Raw genomic sequence first — 19402 nt, 5'->3', positions numbered from 1 at the left:
GTCTGAGGGCCCATGGCTGTCCTGAATCCCAGATACGTCATCATCCTGCCCACAAACGGAGGAAGAGAAGGACAAAGAGGCAGTGGGCCAATCACAGACACGAGACGACACGGCTGCACGACTTTCTAACACCCAGAGCTGCCACAGACCAGACCGCAGCCCTGGAGGTTGAACTCGGCAGGGTCCTGTCTCAGCAGGGGCTGCCCTGCTGGTGTTCACAGATGAAGGCCTCTCGTCCCCTGCCCCCTCTCTTCGGCTCCTGGCGTCAGTAAGGGGACAGCTGGCTGATTTTCAGAATAAAAGGTAGCTTTATTATGACATAGGAAAGACTACAAGCCATTAAGGGGGGAAGAGTCAAAGGGTTCCTCAAAATGACAGGGAAAAGGGAGATGTAAACATCTTGGTAATAAAGTCCACAGCATGATCATTGGAATCTTTTTCTTACAATTCTTGTTTTCAAAGCTATAGTAAATGAAAGTCACTTGAACTGTCAAAAGAACAGCAATTTTACATAATGAAAGCATACACACAAGCCAAACAATGCCAGCAGGGGGAGACGTGTGGTGGCGCTGCAGGCAGAGTCCTGGGTGCACCCGCGCCCGGCCTGCAGAGGGGGGCCTGGCCACTTGGTCCGCACTGCACCACTCCCCCAGCACTGACCCTGCTCAGAACTCCCTCCAGACACCCGAGGAGGGAAAGTCCACTGTTCTGCTGTGAGGCTCTGGAACGACAGCCATCATCTCAGAAACACAGGAGACTTTACACACACTGGTGTGGGGGGGGTCACCCAACGATTCCTTAGTGGTCAAACGCACTTGACCATGATCAGAAAACCTACAGAGTGGTGATGGTCAGGAAACAAGGAAACCATTCTCCTGAATGTAATAGCGTGATTGGGACTAAAAGGAAATGAATTCCCAAACCCATCCTGTAATATTTCGTTTCCAACAAAGTGAATTCAAACGGGCACGTCGACCACAGGACCCCCTCTTCGCAGTGCAAGACGCAGCAGCAGTACCCCCCGGGGGCCCCCAAGCAGTTCCTCCAGTCGCAGGAGAATTTCTCAGCAGCAGAGAGGTAAGCGCTGAGAATGCGAATGCCAAAGGGAACAAAGAGAATTAATTTGGACACAAAAGTTTCCTGTCTATAAAGATAAACGTGGTCTCACTGTCTCTCCCCAGTCCTCATGTGCTCAGAGCAGCTGAGCCCCTGAACCCGAGAGGAGACAGGACGGGGTGCAGGGGCCGAGACACATGCGGGGAAGCAGGGCTGGCCAGGCCCCGGGGAATCTGCCACAATACCCCACGGCCAATCCATCTGCTTTGTCCCCACTTTGCATCCAAGACATCTCAGTAAAGGGAGGCGGCCGCAGGCAGCACACCACAGGAAGAGCCTTCATGGCTCAGAACTCTGCGGGCTAACTGCTGTCAACTCTCCTTCCCATCAGATTCGTCCCTATTAAAAGACAACAGCTCTCCCAAAAAGGCACCTTCACAGCACAGGCACACACAACACACACGGGCACATGGGGCCATTTCTGAAAATCCTGCACCCAGCCATATTTCTCTGCTAATGCTTACTATTTTAAAACATGCTTTAAAACTTGCATTCCTTAAATGCAAAAATACAACTGAGAATGAACTGAGCAAGTACTTAAAAAATTGTATCACTAAGGATTCTGCCATATATGATTCTGCAGTATATGATTGCTGATTCACATATTCTAGCATTTTCCACACTGAGCAGTAACTACTCAACTCCTAACTGAACTATCTTAATGAGCTAGATCTGGTCCACTGTTTATTCTACGGCCTGTCACCTAAGAATAGTTTACACTTGTTAAATAGTGTAAAAAATAGGGAAACCATGATGTGAAAATTATGTGAAAATCAAATTTCAGTATCCATAAATAAAGCTTCATTAAAACACAGCCATGCTCATGTTCTCGTATTATCTATGACAGGAATCACACAGCCCACAAAGCCTAAAATATTCACAATCAGGCCCTTGACGAAACAAGTCTGCTGACTCTTCACCAGATGGTCCCTTCTTCTCTAGGAGCAAACGTTCGACAGCTCAGAGGCAGACTGGGCTCCCAGGGCAGGTACAGCTGGTCTCACAAACTGCATTAAAGCAACGTTTCCTCCCCCACGTCTCTGGGCTATAATTTCTCAGAAATGGACAATCTAAGTTTGGGTTTGAATAGACAGACGCATGCAAGGTATCTTATAAGGAACAACTCACACTGTCCCATCTCCTCAGTCAGCTCTTCCCACAGCTCAATCACAAAGCCATCTTTTCCCGCGACAAGGGCACCTACACTGAAGGTAAAGCAGAGCACCCACGGCCAAGGGCAACCTCCCCTGGCAGCCACGCCAGCTGCACGCCCACACTCCAGCCAACAAGCAGCGGCAGGCCAGCCAGAGGGACCGGAGGCCAGGAAGGAACTACAAGAAAGGGAGACAACGAAACCACTGAGAAAGGCTTCATCCACTCAGGAGAGTCACGTGACAGAGACAGCTACTCGCTGCAGCCTGATCCTCCTCTGCTGCACCCAGCAGCTGTAAGCAGGACAGGGACGCCCGGGGGGGGGGGGGGGGCAGCAAAAACAGCACCAATTAAAAAGCAAGATTCACTCTCAAGAAAAAAGGGAAAACTATCTAGATTTCAGTATAAACTCAATAATTCATTCACATTACTATCATTACATTTATGAAATTCACCATTGTGGAAAAAGAGGAAAGGAAGGGGGATAAGAAAATGCCTATTTTCAGAAAACCGAGAGACAACACCTGGGCTGGTGCCTCCACATGCAGTCTGATGCTAAGTTCTCTGCAGAACAGACGTGGCTGGAAACCCCAGTTAGCATCTTCAGTTCCACAGGCTTGGGCGGTTCTTCCTGTCTGCTGATAAAACGGAGGCTAAAAGTTCCACACTACATATACCTAATCCTAAAACTCACAAAGAGAAAGATACTCACAAAGTCCTCGGTCCCTGCACAGGACCTTTGTCTCCACTACTGCTTTAATGGACCCATAATTCTAAAACGAGCTGGCGCCTTTTTAAACTCTGCGCCGTCGTGCAGCTGAACTGAAGCACCGGGGCCAGGCTGCTCCACGCTGAGGGTACCCCCGTCACCCACACACTTTCTTGAGGAGCACAGGAGACACACTCGTGACACATCTCCCCCGCCCCTGCCCACGCAGAGCAGAGCCTTCACGTTATGCAGTTCCTGGAGCCCGACCGCAGTGCTTGTCCAAACACCACGGTCCTGGGCACCCATAGGGGCCGCCTCTGGACCCAGGCCGCAGAGGACCCTGAGCTCTGGGGCACTTCCATGTGGGTGGCGGTGTCCTGTCGGGGAGGTCGGGGATCATCCTGTGAGGCTTGCCAATTCATCGCCTTCACTTCTTCTGGCCAGCTGTGGATAAGGCTACTCGTACTCCAGGAACTGCTTGTGGTAGAACAGTAGGTATCTGAGGAGTGGAAACAGAGAGCGTGCTAACGTCCTAATCCATGAGAAGTTAAAGCAGAACCAACCCTCCCCGACCGGGACACCTGCACCAGGGCCTCGGCGTGCAACGGCAGTGTGACTGCTTGGCTGGATGGTTTTTGGTTCTTAGTCCCCAACGAGGAGGGTCCTTAGCCAGGTAGCGGCAGCGCGCCCACCTAATGACCAAGCCCCCAGGCCCGTCCTTCTGCCCGTCTACCAGCCAGTCAGGAGTCCAGTCAGCCTTGCCTCCTACACAGCTCTGGATCGCAGCCTCTCTCGTCTGGGACTGCCACTGCCTTTGTGTCAGGGGCTACTTTGGGGAGACTCCTGCCACGGGTTCCAGTCCAAATCCACCTCTGCTCCGGCCTCCTCACTGCCACAGGGCTGTCCTCTCCAACACAAACTGGCCTACATACATGCTCCCAAGGGGCTTCCCCACTGCTCAGAACACCAAGTCCAGGTGCCTGAGATTGTGAGTCCGAGTTCCCGGTAGCTCATCCCTGGGGCTAGGAATCCTACTGACGGGCTCAAGACTAGGAACTCAGCAAAGCTAAAGGTGGACGATGACGTGCCAGGAAGGAATAGAACGAATAAAGAGTAGAGGAGCTGCTAAGGAAGCGATGTGTCAGCTCACACTGTGGTTAGAATAAATGACTGCCACCATGTTCTCTGTGCATTAATCCAGCGTGCCCTGGTCAGCTATATTCTCTCCCAACCAGTGACCGATCGAGGCTGGCACCCCGTCCTGAGCAAGCCTCGTGACTTCAGCAACCGAAGGTGAACCTCCATGAACGGGACTGAAAACAGACGTGGCTTTCGAGTCAGATGTACACGTGGGGAAACAAGCTGCCACCCCCGGACGTACCCTTCGCTGTCCAGCACGTCCTCGATGCTGGCCTTGGTGATGATGGCGTCGTCACATTTGAACCACTGGTCCTTGTGCTGCCTGATGAAGCTGGTGTAGTGGCCGCTCTCCAGGGTCCCCTGGTGGTTAACAACCGCAAATAAGGAGTATCTGGTTTGGGAGGAAGGAACAGAGAGACGCAGCAGTTAACCCAACTTCATCACCCCCGGACACCAGACAGCCCACGCAGTCAGAAGGCTGCAGGGTGAGGGGCGCCCGCTGACCCCAGACGGCAACCCCGCAGGCAGGAACCCGAGCTGCCGCACAGCGGGAGGGCGCAAGAGGGCCGGCTCGGCCCCACTCGGCTCTTGAGCTGCTCTGCCAAAGCCCCCGTTAGTGGAGATGGCGACAGCAGCCAGCGGTGAGAGGTCTGTAACCACGCTCTCCCTCCACTCTTCCTATCCCAGCAACAGTGAAAAGGATGGTGAGGGAAAGAACAGAGGCTTCATCACGATGCTGAGGGGAGGCAGAGGCCAAGGGGCCCAGGTCAAAGACGCTGAGCTCTCTCTCGGACTGAGCCACCAGACCGACCCTCCCTCACACACAGGGGCCAGGGCCAGGGGTCGGGCTCCTACGACAGGAGGAAGCGTTTATGGCGCAGGTGTGAAACGCCCTCTCCTGACGGAGGGCTTACTCGTCTTCAACAAGGTCAAGGGGCAGCAGGACAGGAAGCAGCCAGTGGCCCAGGGGAACGAGAGCTGTGCCCCTGGCCCTCACACACGAGGTCGCCGCCCAGACACGCGGACGGGGCCCTCTCTGCAAGGCCGACCCAAAGTCCCACACGCCCTGCTCACCTCCGGGACGCCCAGGGCGCACCACAGGGGACCACTTACTTGTTATCGTTACTGAGACTGTCCATGGGCTGCTGGTACTGTCCGTTCATCCTGCTCTCTTTGCTGTAACAAACAGCAGCAGACTCAGCATCATTTAAAATGACGAACCAGAGACGCCTGGCTTGAACGCAATACTAGTACTGCTGGGGCCCCACCACGCCAGAGCCCACGCTGGGTCCACCTTACACACGCCTTCGAGCTCCTCCAACAACTCTCCTTTGTAGGAGAGATTATCCCCGCATTAGGGTGAGGAAACCGAGGCTCAGGCTGGCAAACTGAACCTCACGGCAAAGAGCACACCGGCCATGAGATGTGGAGCCAGAGCCAGTCCAGATCGACGTGGCCCCAGCTCTGGCAAGGAGCAGAATCTCCCCTCAGCCCTTTCGAGGACTGCAGCCCCGCCAGCCCCTTGCTGCTTAAGCGCCACCAAGTCTGTGGTGATTTGTTACAGTGCCCCTAGGAAACTAACACATCTCTAATATGTTAGTGCCATGGTTTTTTTGGAGGGTAACTTTCAGTGGTCTATGATATAAAGATTTGAAAACAAGAGAAATGGGGGCTGGACTGGTGGCATAGTGGTTAAGTACACGCGCTCTGCTTCGGCGGCCCAGGGTTCGCAGGTTTGGATCCTGGGTGCGCACCAACGCACTGCTTGTCAAGCCATGCTGTGGCGGCGTCCCACATAAAGTAGAGGAAGATGGGCACAGATGTTAGCCCAGGGCCAATCTTCCATGGCAAAAAGAGGAGGATTGGCATCAGATGTTAGCTCAGGGGTAATCTTCCTCAAAAAAAAAAAAGGAAAACAAGAGAAATGGACTCTACAACTACAAAATCAACTACGTTTATCTGTATTCCAGAATCAGCTCCATCATCTAAAACACCGCCTACGTGCTGCGATCCCACCTTGATGACTTCCCAAGTCTGAAGTTAATCAAGGACTGCTGGGGAAAACCTAGAGCCGACACACAATATCTGAGGAAGAACAACTCATTAAACTAAAATGTGCCTGGGCTTAAGGTCAGGATGGTAACTCGGTTTGAGCAGGGGCAGTTGTATGGATGTCACAATCACCTCCACAGGGACCTGGTGCGACCACTGACCTAATGGAGCCACACCCTCCTGACCCCAGACACAGCCCCGCAAACCCTCTCATACCTGGACGCCATGAAGGGGGTCATGTCCAGTTCCAGGGGAAAGGACACGTACGTGGTAATCTTCCGCCGCAGTTTGGCCGAGTGCTCGAATCGCTACAGAAACGGGTGAGAAGTGGGAGGGAGAGGAACAGGGCTGTGAGGGGCTTCCTCCGATGGCACCTCTCTGTGAGCTCCCAAAAGTGGGCTTTCCATCTACTTTCTGAACTGCCTTTTGGCCACGTCCAGAGCTTACAGACTCAGTAACACAGTATCAATCCATATAAATCTAATCTACGGGGTTCAAGTCAAGTCTGGAAATGACATCATTGTTCAAAGTGATAAACACCAGATGTACAAAAAAGTAATCTCACGACAAACCCAGCAAAGTGTAAGATGATAGAAAACAGAACAAATATCCATAACCCCAGGGAGCAAAAACGAATATATTGTTCTTTGCACCAAACAAAAGACTCCTTTGACCACATCAGGGGCCACCAAACCCAGCCAGCAAGCTAGCAAGAGTTTTTTTTTCAACATTTTTAAAGGTCATAAAATAAAACAAAGAATAATACGAAACAGACATCGCATGTGGCTGTGAAGCATAAAATATTTACCATCTGACCCTTCACAGAAAGAGCTTGCTGATCCCTGGAGTAGACCCTGGTGCTAAGGGTCTTTGTTTGCTTTCAGGGAAAAGAAAAGCAGAAAACCTAGGGAGCAGATGGAAGGACTTGGGCAGGAGGAGCAGTGACACCTTAGCAAGCCCCATCCGCAGGGGAGGCACTCGCGCCCCGTTCCCCTGATGAAGGAACCACTTTTCTTCTCCCGACAGGCCTCTCCAGCAAGAGGGGAAGGGGGCAGAGCTGAGACTCGTCGCCCCCTTGTTTCTTCACGTTCCTGACTGGGTCTCCCAGTCATTAAATGTACGCTACACCCACCAACAGGATCCCAGCTGTACTGGGGACTAGAAACAGCCTGCCACCAGAGCCTGTTTTCTGGACACTGACTTTGAGGTGAAAGCAGGCCACGATGGGCAGTTTCTTCATGGTGAGCTGTTTCGTGGACTCCTGGTAGCTATGGCAACCACTACACTTGATCTTGGCACTGCTTCCTAAGTGCTCCGGTCTCGTGAATCTAAAATACATTTAAAACATATCTTTTAGGAGAAAAAGATGGGAGAGGTAAGAGAAGAGTTATCACTTTCAATAGTTTCAATTAACCAATTTCCTTACTAAAAACGTACATCAAGTTAGGGATGTTTATAATTCCACAATGAAAAAAAACAAACCATTTCTTCCTTCATTCTTTCTCCTCATCACTTTAAAAAATATTTATCTTGGGGCCAGCCTGGTGGCATAGTGATTAAGTTAGCACGCTCCGCTTCAGCGGCCCGGGGTTCGCAGGTTTGGATCCCAGGCACAGCCCTACTCACCGCTTTTCAAGCCATGCTGTGGCAGGTTTCCCACATGTAAAATAGAGGAAGATGGGCATGGATGTGAGCCCAGGGCCAATCTTCCTCAGCAAAAAGAGGAGGATTGGCAACAGATGTTAGCTCAGGGCTAATCTTTGTCAGCACCACCAACAAAAAAAACTCTCCATAAAACAGATGTTTCGATGCAGTTTATGCCAAATTTTTAAAGTTGAAAAACAAATACAAAATTCAATCTTTTCACAACCGGATCTAGAAACCCTCATTCATCCTTTGGAAATTCTGTCACCTCATCAGGGTGAGACGATGCCCCCTGACCGAAGCTGAGCCTGTCTGCCCCACGAGGGGCCAGCTGTGGAAGCGTAAGGAGAACAGCGGGATCCCATGGAGCAGGAGGGATGGAGGGCGGCATCTGAGCGCAATCACTGCAGCCACGAGAACCAGCCCACAGATGCACAGCAAAACCCAGGGTGTGGAGTCCAAGGACAAACCCTCTCGTCTTTTCAACACAGCAGTGGCCCAGAAAGAAGAGGGGGCAGCTCAAGCCTGTGGATGTGAGAGGGGCTTACAAGACCCATCACCAGATGTGATGTGTGCACCTGGTTACGATCCTGCTTTGTGGGCAAAGCTTTGCTTCTATTGAAACTTGAGATAAACACTTGCTTGAAAAATGTTTTTTGGTTTTCATTGTTCATTTGTTTATTTTCCAAATTAAAAATTGGATACTCCATTTATATCTAGATCTATCAGTGTAACAAAGCTGATGCATTTTAAAATTCTACATATGCACCTTTGGGCCTGTTGACTACACAGCGAGGTAAACACCTAGAAACCTGTCCCTCTTCATAGGAACACTTACACCCAACAAGGACTCATCTGCAGTGACCTTCAACTAATGCGATTAAAAGAAAATAAAAGCGGGCTGGCCCCATGGCTTAGCGGTTAAGGGCACGCGCTCCGCTGCTGGCGGCCCGGGTTCGGATCCCAGGCGTGCACTGACGCACCGCTTCTCCAGCCATGCTGAGGCCGCGTCCCACATACAGCAACTAGAAGGATGTGCAACTATGACATACAACTATCTACTGGGGCTTTAGGGGGGAAAAAAAAGGGGGGGATTAGCACGGATGTTAGCTCAGGGCTGATCTTCCTCACAAACAAAAACAAATAAATAAAAAAAAAGAAAATAAAAGCTATGAAATACTAAACTCAAAGTTCCAGAAAGGTTTCTGGTTTCCCCACAATTGTATGTGACCGCTATTTAAATACATTTTACAGCATCCCAGATCTTATCACTTGTCTCAACCAACGACGTGTTAATGGACAAATCAATCCCAACTGTGAGTGCAGGACTCGAGACACACGTCCACCACGGGCAGACAAGGCCCACTCTCCCAGCGCAGATGCTGCTACAAGCTACTGTCACAGACGGGGAGGAGCCTCACACTTGTTCTTTGGCTCTGTTAATTTACATGGGGGGGATAACACCTGTGATACAGACACCCCGCAACACAAGGCTGGTGAACAGAAATATCTAGTTAACTTGCAAACACGTGACAAATCAGTAGGGCCACTGGGCATGGCACCAGTGGTAGCTGTCTGCAGGGCGACATATCTTTTCTCACGTTTTATACTGAACATGTCAAAGAAAATCCTACTGGGGCCCTGGGTGGCCCTGAAACTGAAGTCCCTGTCAGGACTTGACTCGGACAGCCTCGAGGCAAGGAGACAACCGCCGAACAGACAAGGCCTTACTTTCCCTACAAAGTGCAGACAGGCTTTTTACCTTCGCAGGCAGTCCGTAAGCGTCGTGGTTCCTGACATGTGGCTTTCCCCGTTCACCACGCTGCCCTCACTCCCTGGGCTCAGGGGCCAGAAGGGGGTGGAAGAACCAGGCAGGTCTAAGCTGATGTCCCAGAAGGGATCTATTGTGGTGGAGACTCCACTAGAAGCAAAGGGAGAGGAAGCACATGAGCACCAACATCCACGCATGGCTGCAGAGGCATCCCCCGAGAGAGCGGACCTCAGCATCCCCTCACAGCTCTGCCCTGTCATCCAAACGACATGGGTCAGAAAAGCAGGAGCGCTCACACCCAGTGTGTCCCGGGCTCCCGAGGTGCCCTGGGGAGGAAGAGCACGGGAACAAACCACTTATGGCAGAGGCTGCTCCTAAAGCAATGGTCTCCAAACCAGAAGATCATCAGTTATTTGGGGAACTTTTGGACAATATAAATTCCTGGGCCCCATGTCCAGAGGTTCTGAATCAATGGATCTATCTCAGCAGCACGAGAGAACTGCGGAGTTCTTCCCTGGGACCTGGGAACCGGCAGCCTAGGTAATAAGTTAGACCTCCAGGCACACCCCACAGTGAGAGTATGCACCAACCAGGCCCAGCATCCCAGGTTGAAGAGCGGCATCTCGTGCTCTATTTAACAAAGCCAGCTCCCTCCTAAAGATCTATTTCAAAACATACAAAAAGCAACTCACAGATGGGGAAACTTACTACACATATTGGACAGGATGTAAATCCGAGACAACCTCCTACTGATGGACTTCAGCAGCACAGGGCCAACTAAGAGGTTATTTAAAACTATGGGTCTAACACTGCTTAGGGGCCAGCCCATAACGACATGCTATGTAACAGAAAACTGCATTTGTAACACAGGCAAAACTGACCATTTTCCAATATCTAGTCTATCCTCACAAACTGCAAGTGGTAATCCATTATAGGTTCTGCGATAATTTTCGTGGATCATGACCAGAGTTTTTAAAAAATTTGAAATGGAATAAAAACATGGGAGTGCACTGCGGTCGAATGGGAAGGTTCTTCTGACCTCACCAATTGATGCATCCTCCTCCTGGGAAGCAAGTGTGAGCTCTAGGCACAGAGACTTCACTTGTAAAGAATCAGGGACACTACTTTGGAGAAAACGAAACCATCAAATAATTAAAACTGACGCCCTTAGAGCACGCATGCCAAGGATCTGCCACATGTGGTCTAGTCCTTCTCGAGGGGGGCTCTCTGACTAGGCTCCTGGTGTCAGGGACCCTCAGGAAAGCAGAGACGTGGGGGAAAGCTTCATGCACACAGTGCTGGGCATGGACAGTGACAAGGACGGCCTCCAGATGAAGGGTAGCACGCCTGAGGACCCTGCCCCGACGACGCCCGAACTCAGGGTGACCTGCTCACTTCTCCTGTCTTTCCTACCGCAGCTCTTTCATCTCAACACCCGTCGCTGGGGGTCTGCTCCTGCTTCTCCGCCGGCTGCTGCTGCCGCAGCTCCCCTGCAATGGCCACCGGGCCACTGACGCACCACCAAGGAGGAGGACGGGAGGGGCGTCGACTGAACGTCAGGCTCCAGGAGCCTAAAGCCTTTAAACCCTCTCAGAACACAACAGTTTTGTGACTGGAAACACAGTACGACGTTCACTAAGCAGCAGCAGAGAGCAGTCAGTCTTGCTGGAAGGATGGGGGTCCCACACCGTGGCCTGGTTGGCACGGCCCAGACGAGCCGGCCCGTGTCCCGAGAAGCCGAGCACTTACTGGCAGACCTGGCAGGTGACGTCTGACTGCAGCCCGCCCGTGAAGATCTGGTCTATGATGCAGCTGCAGTGGTTGGGGTTGTTGGCCTTCTTCCCGTTGTCGTCACCTGGGGAAAGAACGCAGCTCTGGGATTCAAGTTCACGCCCCAAGCAGCAAGTTTCCAAGAGCCACACCCCAGGGGCGAGGCCACTGGCCCGCAGAGGCAGGATGAGGCGAGGCAAGCCAACACTTTCAACAGGGCAACAAAGAGACTTGGCGGGGAACGGGGGACAACCCAGCCAGTTTATTTTCAATTTTCTTTTTCTCCACTCCCTAAAAAGATCTCCTTAACTTCTATCTTGGCTCCAAAATGTATCCAATGCCCAGTAACTGGGGAGTTACGGATTTCCTTTTTTGATCAGAGAATAACTGAGTAAATGGTTTTCCACTGAGGTGGCCTGACCTGTTGTGGGTCAGACACTCCTGGGAAGGCCTCCTTCTCTCTCTGGACTAGACATAAACGGAGTCCTCACTTCAGAAGGCGCCCCTACAGGACGCCCAGTCTGCTTTTCTCACCAGCTCCTGCATTCTGAAACTTCAGAAACGGCTGTTTCCCAGTCAGCCGTATCTAGGTTAAGTACCACTCCCACCCTCTCCAGCTCAACATAAGTTATACCTGTGTGCAGATACAGGAATATATGGGAGTCTAATACATGTTAATATACATTGTGTATACATTCTATTAACTTTCATGCAACTAGACAATGCGGATAGTGTGTGTATCCATCTGTATACATACATTACATATCAAAAAAGTAAATTACAGAGGAATAAAGGATGGACACTTTGCCTTCTGACAGCAGTTGCCTAGAGAGATTAGTGAGAAAACAATACCCAGAAGGATTTCAAATTCACGGGACAAAATATTAGGATATGGGAAAATACATACAGGAAGACGCAAAGAAAAATAAGCCAAAAAGACACGTGAAGGTCACACCCCATACAAGAACACTTAACCCAGTGCGTGGTGGGCCTGGCTACACGGCCCTCTCCGGTGCTGTGAACCAGCAGCAGCATCAGAAGAACTCTGATGACATGCTCCTAACGAGAAGAGCCTTCCATTCCTTTTCAGACATTTCAAATGGCATGATATCAGAGAAGCTGATCACAATGGTTCATCATTTTTTGCCATATGAACATTTTAACAGCAATGCATTTTCAAAAAGCTGATTTTTAGAACAGATTTTAGAACAGCTGGTGACAGAAGTCTCTCAAGTATCCTCAGGTGGTGGAGTAGTAATTCAATAATCTTTCCCAGCGTCTCTTTTCTGTCTGTAGGTTACACTCGATACCAGGAAACAACCCAAGCTACTAAGCAACATCTGTCTTGTTCCTCAGGCAAGCACTAAAAAGATCACATGTATGTTTTCAGGAAAAAACTTAAGCAGTCACGCGTCGCTTAATGATGGGGACACGTTCTGAGAAATGCATCGTTAGGCGATTTCGTTGTTATGCAAACATCACAGCGTGCATTTATACAGACTTAGGTGGTGTAGCCTCCTACACACCTAGGCTACACGGTACTAATCTTACAGGACCACCGTCGTACGTGCAGTCCACTGTTGACAGAAACGTCGTTATGCAGTGCGTGACTGCACACACACAAAACACCTAAACTCAAAGCCATGAGAATCAAGAACAAGCTGTCTTATTTCAAGTCTGGAATAAGACTTATCTCTGAGCTGGAACCTCAGACCCCACAGGGCACTTAAGAGAGCAGCCCAGTGACCTGAGACTGAGAAGGAGCAGTATGAGGCCACTCAACAAGACCCAGAAAACCAGGGCTTTGCTCCTTAAAAGATATCAACATTAAAAGAAAATGAGCCAGGAGGGTTATCACCTACAACTAGCTGTACCAGCCCAGAGGCCACAAGAACCAGGTAACTCTGCCACCCCCCCAGCACACCTCGGTTCCACTTGAGACTGTGCCCTCTGAGCCAGAAGCAGCATCACCTAGAAACTCATTAGGAGTGAAGAGTCCTGACTTCACTCCAGACCCACCGAACAGAAATGCTAGTGAGCCATCAGGGTGACTGTGACCACACTCCAGTTTGAGAACCACCCCTCAGCTGATACCTGAGTCAGTCAACTTCAGCACAGGGCCTCCAAACCGGGAGGCCCGCCGTGCGGAGGGCTGAGGAGGAACCCACTGAGGCTTGTTCTTCAGTCCTAATCTCCCGCCTCCAGCCCAAAAGCTGCTGCCCGCCGCCCCTCCCCCAGACTATCAACATCTACAAATCTGAAAACTCTGGCGAGGCCGCCGCCCTCTGGGGCCAGGCTGTGGGACCACACTGAGGAGGAGCCTAGCTCCAATGAGATCCTGAGAGAGACCTGAAAGTAAAAGGCCCTTGGTTGGACCCAAAATGAACCTGACTTAGGGTCAGGGAAGCACTGGCAAGTGCGCAGGCTGTTTTCTTTTCCCAGCTCTCTCCGGCTCCCTTACAGTGACGATCAATCGGTCCGTCTGGAGACTCCCCAGGTGGAGGGAGCCAGTTTTGATGGTTAAGCTGTATCTGGAGCACATCTGGAAGCTCCTGGCCTGCCACGGGCCAAGATAACCCAGAGGAGCCGCAGACAAGCTCCTTCCCAAATCAGGCCAAGCAGAACCTGGCAGCAGAGGACTCGAGGCCAAAGCCTATTAAGAATGGAGAGCTCACTGTCACCATCACGGTGACAGAGGACGAATCTCCACGCTGCTCCACTCCCAGCAAGGTGAGAAGACAACACCCAAAACGGTTTCCTCCTCTCTTAAAAACCATGGAGAACCTCTCTGAGGCTGGGGGGGAAAATATACATTATAATACAAACCAAACCTAACAGGTCCCCCACGCTGTGCCCCCGAGGGATGAGGGCGCCGGGCGCACCTTTGCAGTGCCGGTGCAGCACGTCCAGGGCCGCGATGAGGAACTCATGCGCATCCTGCTGCTCGTAGCCCGCCAGGTGCCGGGCGTGAGTCCACACCAGGTGCAGCAACTTGTACGGGATGTGGGGGGACCGGTGCCCAGAGTAAAACTGCTCAGAGAGAAAGGAAACAAAAACTCTTGTCAGGAATAAATGTTATCCTCTGAACACAAAGCACACACAATGAAGAAATACTTAACAGCTGCCTAGAATTTCTTATGGCTAGCTTGACAAAGATGATTCCATTTTGTTTTCCTCTTTTTGGCAAACCGTATTTTTATTTGGACTCATCAGACTTTTCTTTTTTGCTGAGGAAGACTGGCCCTGGGCTAACATCCATGCCCATCTTCACTCTACTTTATATGCAACACTGCCACGGCATGGCTTAATAAGCAGTACATCAGTCCGCACCCGGGATCCGAACCTTTGAACCCTGGGCCACCGAAGCAGAGCGCAGGCACTTAACCACTATGCCACCGGGCCAGCCCCTCATTGGACTTGAGTCTGCATGTTGGTTTTTCCCTTCCCACCATCTGTTTTCTACAGAGAAGCCAAAACGATGAATTATGACATGCATTTGTCAAAACAAAGAGAACTGTACACTAAAAGGCGAATTATGCTGTTCGTACATTATACCTTAATAAACCTGAGCCTGTAAAACGCCCTGACAGACATGAATTCATCACCAGAAGCGCCCAGTGAAAACGAGTGGACCCACGTGTGTGGCCCACCCCCAGCAGTTTCTCAACCACACCGCCCCCTCTCATTTGGCCCGGAGACGTCGTTCAGCTTGTTCACTGCTGTAACCCACCAGTCCCTGCCCACTGTGGGTGCGTGGGGCCTGGGTTAGGCTAGACCACAGTCAGCAGACGTTTTCTGAACAGGGCTAGACAGCATGTGATCCCAGCTTTGCGGGCCCAACGGTCTCCATGGCAAGGGCTCGACCACTCCTGCCTCTGCCGTGCGAGGGCAGCCAGCGCCCGGCACGTAAACGGCGGGGTGGCTGCTGAGCAGGAGTGAGGTGCTACAGTCAGAGGTTACGGACGAAAACGGACTCGGCCGTGCCTGCTGGCTCCTGCGTTAGATGCTGAAATCCATCCAGGTGCCGTCAGCAATCTGTAGGGCAGGAACCAGCCCCGCTGCCGCTGCTTCACCCAGACAGCCTTTCCTGAGGTCACGAGCTGAGCAAAGAGGGTCCAGCCCAAGGATGCCTGAGCCCAGCCCTGAGCTCTGTCATGCTGTGAGTGCTGTTTGGGGACAGACACAGCTGAGTGCAGCCCATGATCACCCAGCAGAACAGAACCTGATGTTCAGAACAGAGGGTCACAAAGACAGAGACCTCCGGTGAAGCAGACTCAAAAGGTCTGGCAATAGACGGGAAGACCCCCTCTCCTTGAGAACAGAGCAGGACAGCGGCCGTGCACGTCCACACGTCTCCCTGTGAGTCAGGATGGCAGACGCCGTGGGGAGGGTAAAATCCCCACAGTATTTACGGACAAATTTCATCCACTGGTCACGCTTCTTCCAAAGGGCTCTTTCTCATCCTCTAAGTCAGCAGTGTGCCTCTAAAAGACGAGGCCAATAGCCTCTTACCTAACAACCTCTTTTAGAAAAAACGTGTGTTCCATAATAAATGCACATATTAAATATTTACTCACTATATCCGGTTTTAGAAATTTGCCTTCCTTTTTCATAGTCAACCTTATTTTATTTTTTTAAACAGGAAACAGTTCCAGGTAGTTACGGAAATGCTGCGCTGCAGCAGTCACCAATGCTCACCTCCTGGAACAGCGACGACATCTCGCAGACCAGGCAGGAGCTGGGGCTCTGCATCTCGCACCTGTGCCTGTCGGAGAGGAAGAAGTCTCGCAGCAGCGGCGTGTGGGTGAGGGCCTGGACGATGCAGTTCATGAAGCAGGTGTTTCCCAGGTTGATCAGCCCCCGCAGACCTGGTCAGGAGGCGGGCGGAGAGCAAGAGTGACCTGGGCACTGAACCACTGCAGTGCCCCCGGACCTTTGGTCTTGCTTCCGTGGTTTCAGTTATTGAGATCAAACTCAGTGCAAAAATATTAAATGGAAAATTCCAGATAAACAATTCATAAGTTTTAAACTGTGCACCATTCTGAGTAGCATGATGAAATCTCTCACCATCCCGCTCCATCCCACCTGGGAGGTGAATCATCCCTTTGTCCAGAGTATCCACACTGTATATGCTACCCGGCTGTTAGTCTCTTAGTAGCCGTCTCAGTTATCAGATCGACTGCTGTGGTATCACAGTGCTGTGTTCACGTCACCCTTATTTTACTTAATAATGGCCCCAAAGCCAACTTTGTTATTAGTTATTGTTGTTAGACTCTTACCGTGCCTAATTTATAAATTAAACTTTATCATAGGTACATATGTATACGAAAACATAGCGTATACAGGGTTCGGTACCATCTGAGGTTTCAGACATCCACTGGGGGTCTTGGAACGTACGCCTCACAGATGAAGGGGGACTACTGTGTATGCACCACTGAATCCCAATGGCATTGCAATGGCTTCCTTTACGTCATGTGCTCATTCTCTTTTATTCACTTATTCAAGAAGCAAAAAGAAATGTAACATTCCTCTAATTTTTATGCCACTTTTATATGAATTGTCCTGAGGAATGTTTACCATCACCCCCCCAACTTCAGCCATTATATGTTTTGATAGAATTACCAAAGATATTCTATAACAACAGGCCAGGCCAGAAAGAAGCCTCTCTAACAAACAAACAAACTTTTTAAAAAGTTCCTAAGATGTACTTCTTGAACTCTTAGAAAACGCAGGGAACCCTCCCTTACACACACACTCCTCCTCCTCATATTACTGTACACGGCGTCAACCCGGCCGGAGTGAACTTAAGGCTTCATCCGATGGTGTGAGGGCCACGGGGCAGGGACCGTGTCCGCCCGTCACTGCACCCCACGCCTGCTCAGGTCCCCGCAGAGAAGAGGGGATCAGGAAGCGGTTGGTGAGCAAACCGATGACTGAGAGGCATGCAGGGGTTCACAGAGAATCGTGTCGTGAACATCAACGGTAAAGCCCAAGAAGTGAGCCTGACTGGATTGAGGGCAGACCCCAGCGCACAGGCACCCACCCACCTATGGTGCAGTTGGAGGTGATCTTGCGCCTTTTCGGGTTGTGTTTCAGCAGTTCAAGCTCCCGCTTGGTTGGTTCCCAAGTTGAAAACTTTTCTCCGACGCCTAAGCACATGAAAGACAGTTCCAGGTGCTGTTAGCTCCATGTTCATCAAGTGTGTTTATAAACAAAAGCGGTGGCATATAATCCTCCTTAGGCTGTTTCAGAGAGGGAGAGCCACAGCACGAGGTCTTTCTAAACCCATCGCACTGTGATGGACTAACAGAACACATGGAGGAGTTTCTTTAGAGGATGTGCTGTGTGTGCGTGTGCATAAGTGCTTCCTGTGAGAAGGGAAGCAACAGCTCCAATTAAAGCCAGCCTTACACTAAGGCCAAAATGGTTGGTTTTTCAAAGCCTTTAGTCCTTGAGTAAACACTGCAGCATCAGAGCCCATGGGAGTACATGCCAACTCAGAAGAAGGCTTCTCCCGGGAGCAAGGGAAACTGACAGCAAGGACAGGCACTTGTTGAAATGTATTTTGAAAATACAACTTGTTGAACAGCTGTACCCATAAAAGATTCAAATGAAAGACAATAATGGTGTAAATGCTAATAAGCCTAACATTCCAGCCTAATATGCATCCTGTTCACTCAGAGGTACTCCTCCCATACTCCCTAAAATTTCTGTATAATTCAATAATAAACTCTAAAAGGCATAGCATCTCACTGACAGACGGAACGGTGTAATGATTTTAGAAGAATTCTATTTTACTCTGGGACATGCATTTCTTAGGCCTGTGGTTTAAGTGTTCTGCACAAAGAAATAATATACTCAGACTCAGACTTAGCTGCAATGTTACTAAGTTTTTAAGTGGGAAAAAAATAGGAAGTTGGTTAGAGACTGTTCTCCAGAAAAGATCTGTTAAACACAAACCATTCTGACCACTGAGAGCACCTGTTTCTACTGTTCCATTCCCAGAAAATGGGGCTGTTTTTAAAGCAGAATAAAGGCAAAAAACTGTAAAACAGATGCTAAATTTGTATGCTCTCTTTGTAAATAGTAACAGTTCTGCTAGTTGACAGATGCTCACCAGTCAAGTGGGCTAACTGTACCTATTACTGTTGCTGTACACCATGAGCATCTGTTGAGAATAGAAATAAACAAAAAAATCAGGAGAAGCAAAAAGAAATAAATGAACAATGAGAAAACAGTTACATGATATTCCTGTGCATCCCTGCCTATGTCCCGATGAGGGAAGCACATGGTGGACAGGGAAGTGACAGCGAGTGAGAAACCCACACTGGTACCACAGCTACTGTGAGTAACAGAAACATGTACACTGGTCTCCGTCCCCAGATCCTGGCACAGGGCTCCTGAACCCTTGTGATTTCCTAAGTGATACGAGTGCCAGGAGCATCTTTTGTTCTTATGAGGCGACTTGGTGGGGGGGAGACCCCTATATAGGGGCTGGTCACCAGAAAGCCATGATGAGAAGCTTGGAATTGTCATCCCCACCCCCTCCTCCAGAGAGGGGAGGGAGGCAGAAACGGAGTTAATGACTGATCACACCTACATGAGGAGGACTCCATAAAATTCCAATAAAATGGGGTTTGGAGAGCTTCCAGATGGGTGAGCACATCCACACTGGAAGGGTGATGCACCCCAGCACTGCGGGAACAGAAGCTCCAACGCTCAGGACCCTCCCAGACCTCACCCTGTGTATCTCTTCATCTGGCTGTTCATCTGTATCCTTTATCACATCCTTTAATAAGTTGCTAAACATAAGTGTTTCCCTGAGTTCTGTGAGCCACTCTAGCAAATTAATCGAACCTGAGGAGGGCCGTTGAGGGACCCTCCCATCCGCAGCGGATTAGTCAGAATCTGGGCCTGCGTCTGAAGTGCGTGCGTGTGAATGGGGGGCAACCACACGGGACGGAGCCCTTAGCCTGTGGGATCTGACACCATCTCTGGGGAGGTCGTGTCAGAAGTGAGTTAAATTGTAGGACACCAGCTGGTGTCAC

General features: G+C 50.4%; 1 protein-coding gene across 3 annotated transcripts in view; it reads right to left on the bottom strand.

Annotated features, from left to right (window-relative positions):
- Positions 1 to 285: 285 nt before the first annotated feature.
- Positions 286 to 19402, bottom strand: part of USP22 (ubiquitin specific peptidase 22) — a 43561-nt gene continuing 24444 nt past the window's right edge. For 2 of the 3 annotated variants that reach the window (XM_004432979.3, XM_087440259.1), the window contains exons 4-13: positions 17402 to 17503; positions 16053 to 16222; positions 14237 to 14384; positions 11334 to 11439; positions 9576 to 9734; positions 7371 to 7497; positions 6386 to 6477; positions 5231 to 5293; positions 4359 to 4508; positions 286 to 3476 (exon numbers count right to left, since the gene is read on the bottom strand). In XM_004432979.3, the coding sequence (XP_004433036.1) occupies positions 3434 to 3476; positions 4359 to 4508; positions 5231 to 5293; positions 6386 to 6477; positions 7371 to 7497; positions 9576 to 9734; positions 11334 to 11439; positions 14237 to 14384; positions 16053 to 16222; positions 17402 to 17503 (1160 nt within the window). In that variant the 3' untranslated portion in view covers positions 286 to 3433. The remainder of the gene's footprint in view (positions 3477 to 4358; positions 4509 to 5230; positions 5294 to 6385; positions 6478 to 7370; positions 7498 to 9575; positions 9735 to 11333; positions 11440 to 14236; positions 14385 to 16052; positions 16223 to 17401; positions 17504 to 19402) is intronic. The other variant, XM_087440258.1, reaches the window with a different exon arrangement.

Source organism: Ceratotherium simum, chromosome 16 (assembly GCF_057802395.1).
Source record: "Ceratotherium simum simum isolate JZ-2026a chromosome 16, ASM5780239v1, whole genome shotgun sequence".
NCBI lineage: Eukaryota > Metazoa > Chordata > Mammalia > Perissodactyla > Rhinocerotidae > Ceratotherium > Ceratotherium simum.
Note: the sequence above shows the minus strand (reverse complement) of the source record. Positions and strands in the feature narration are given on the sequence as shown.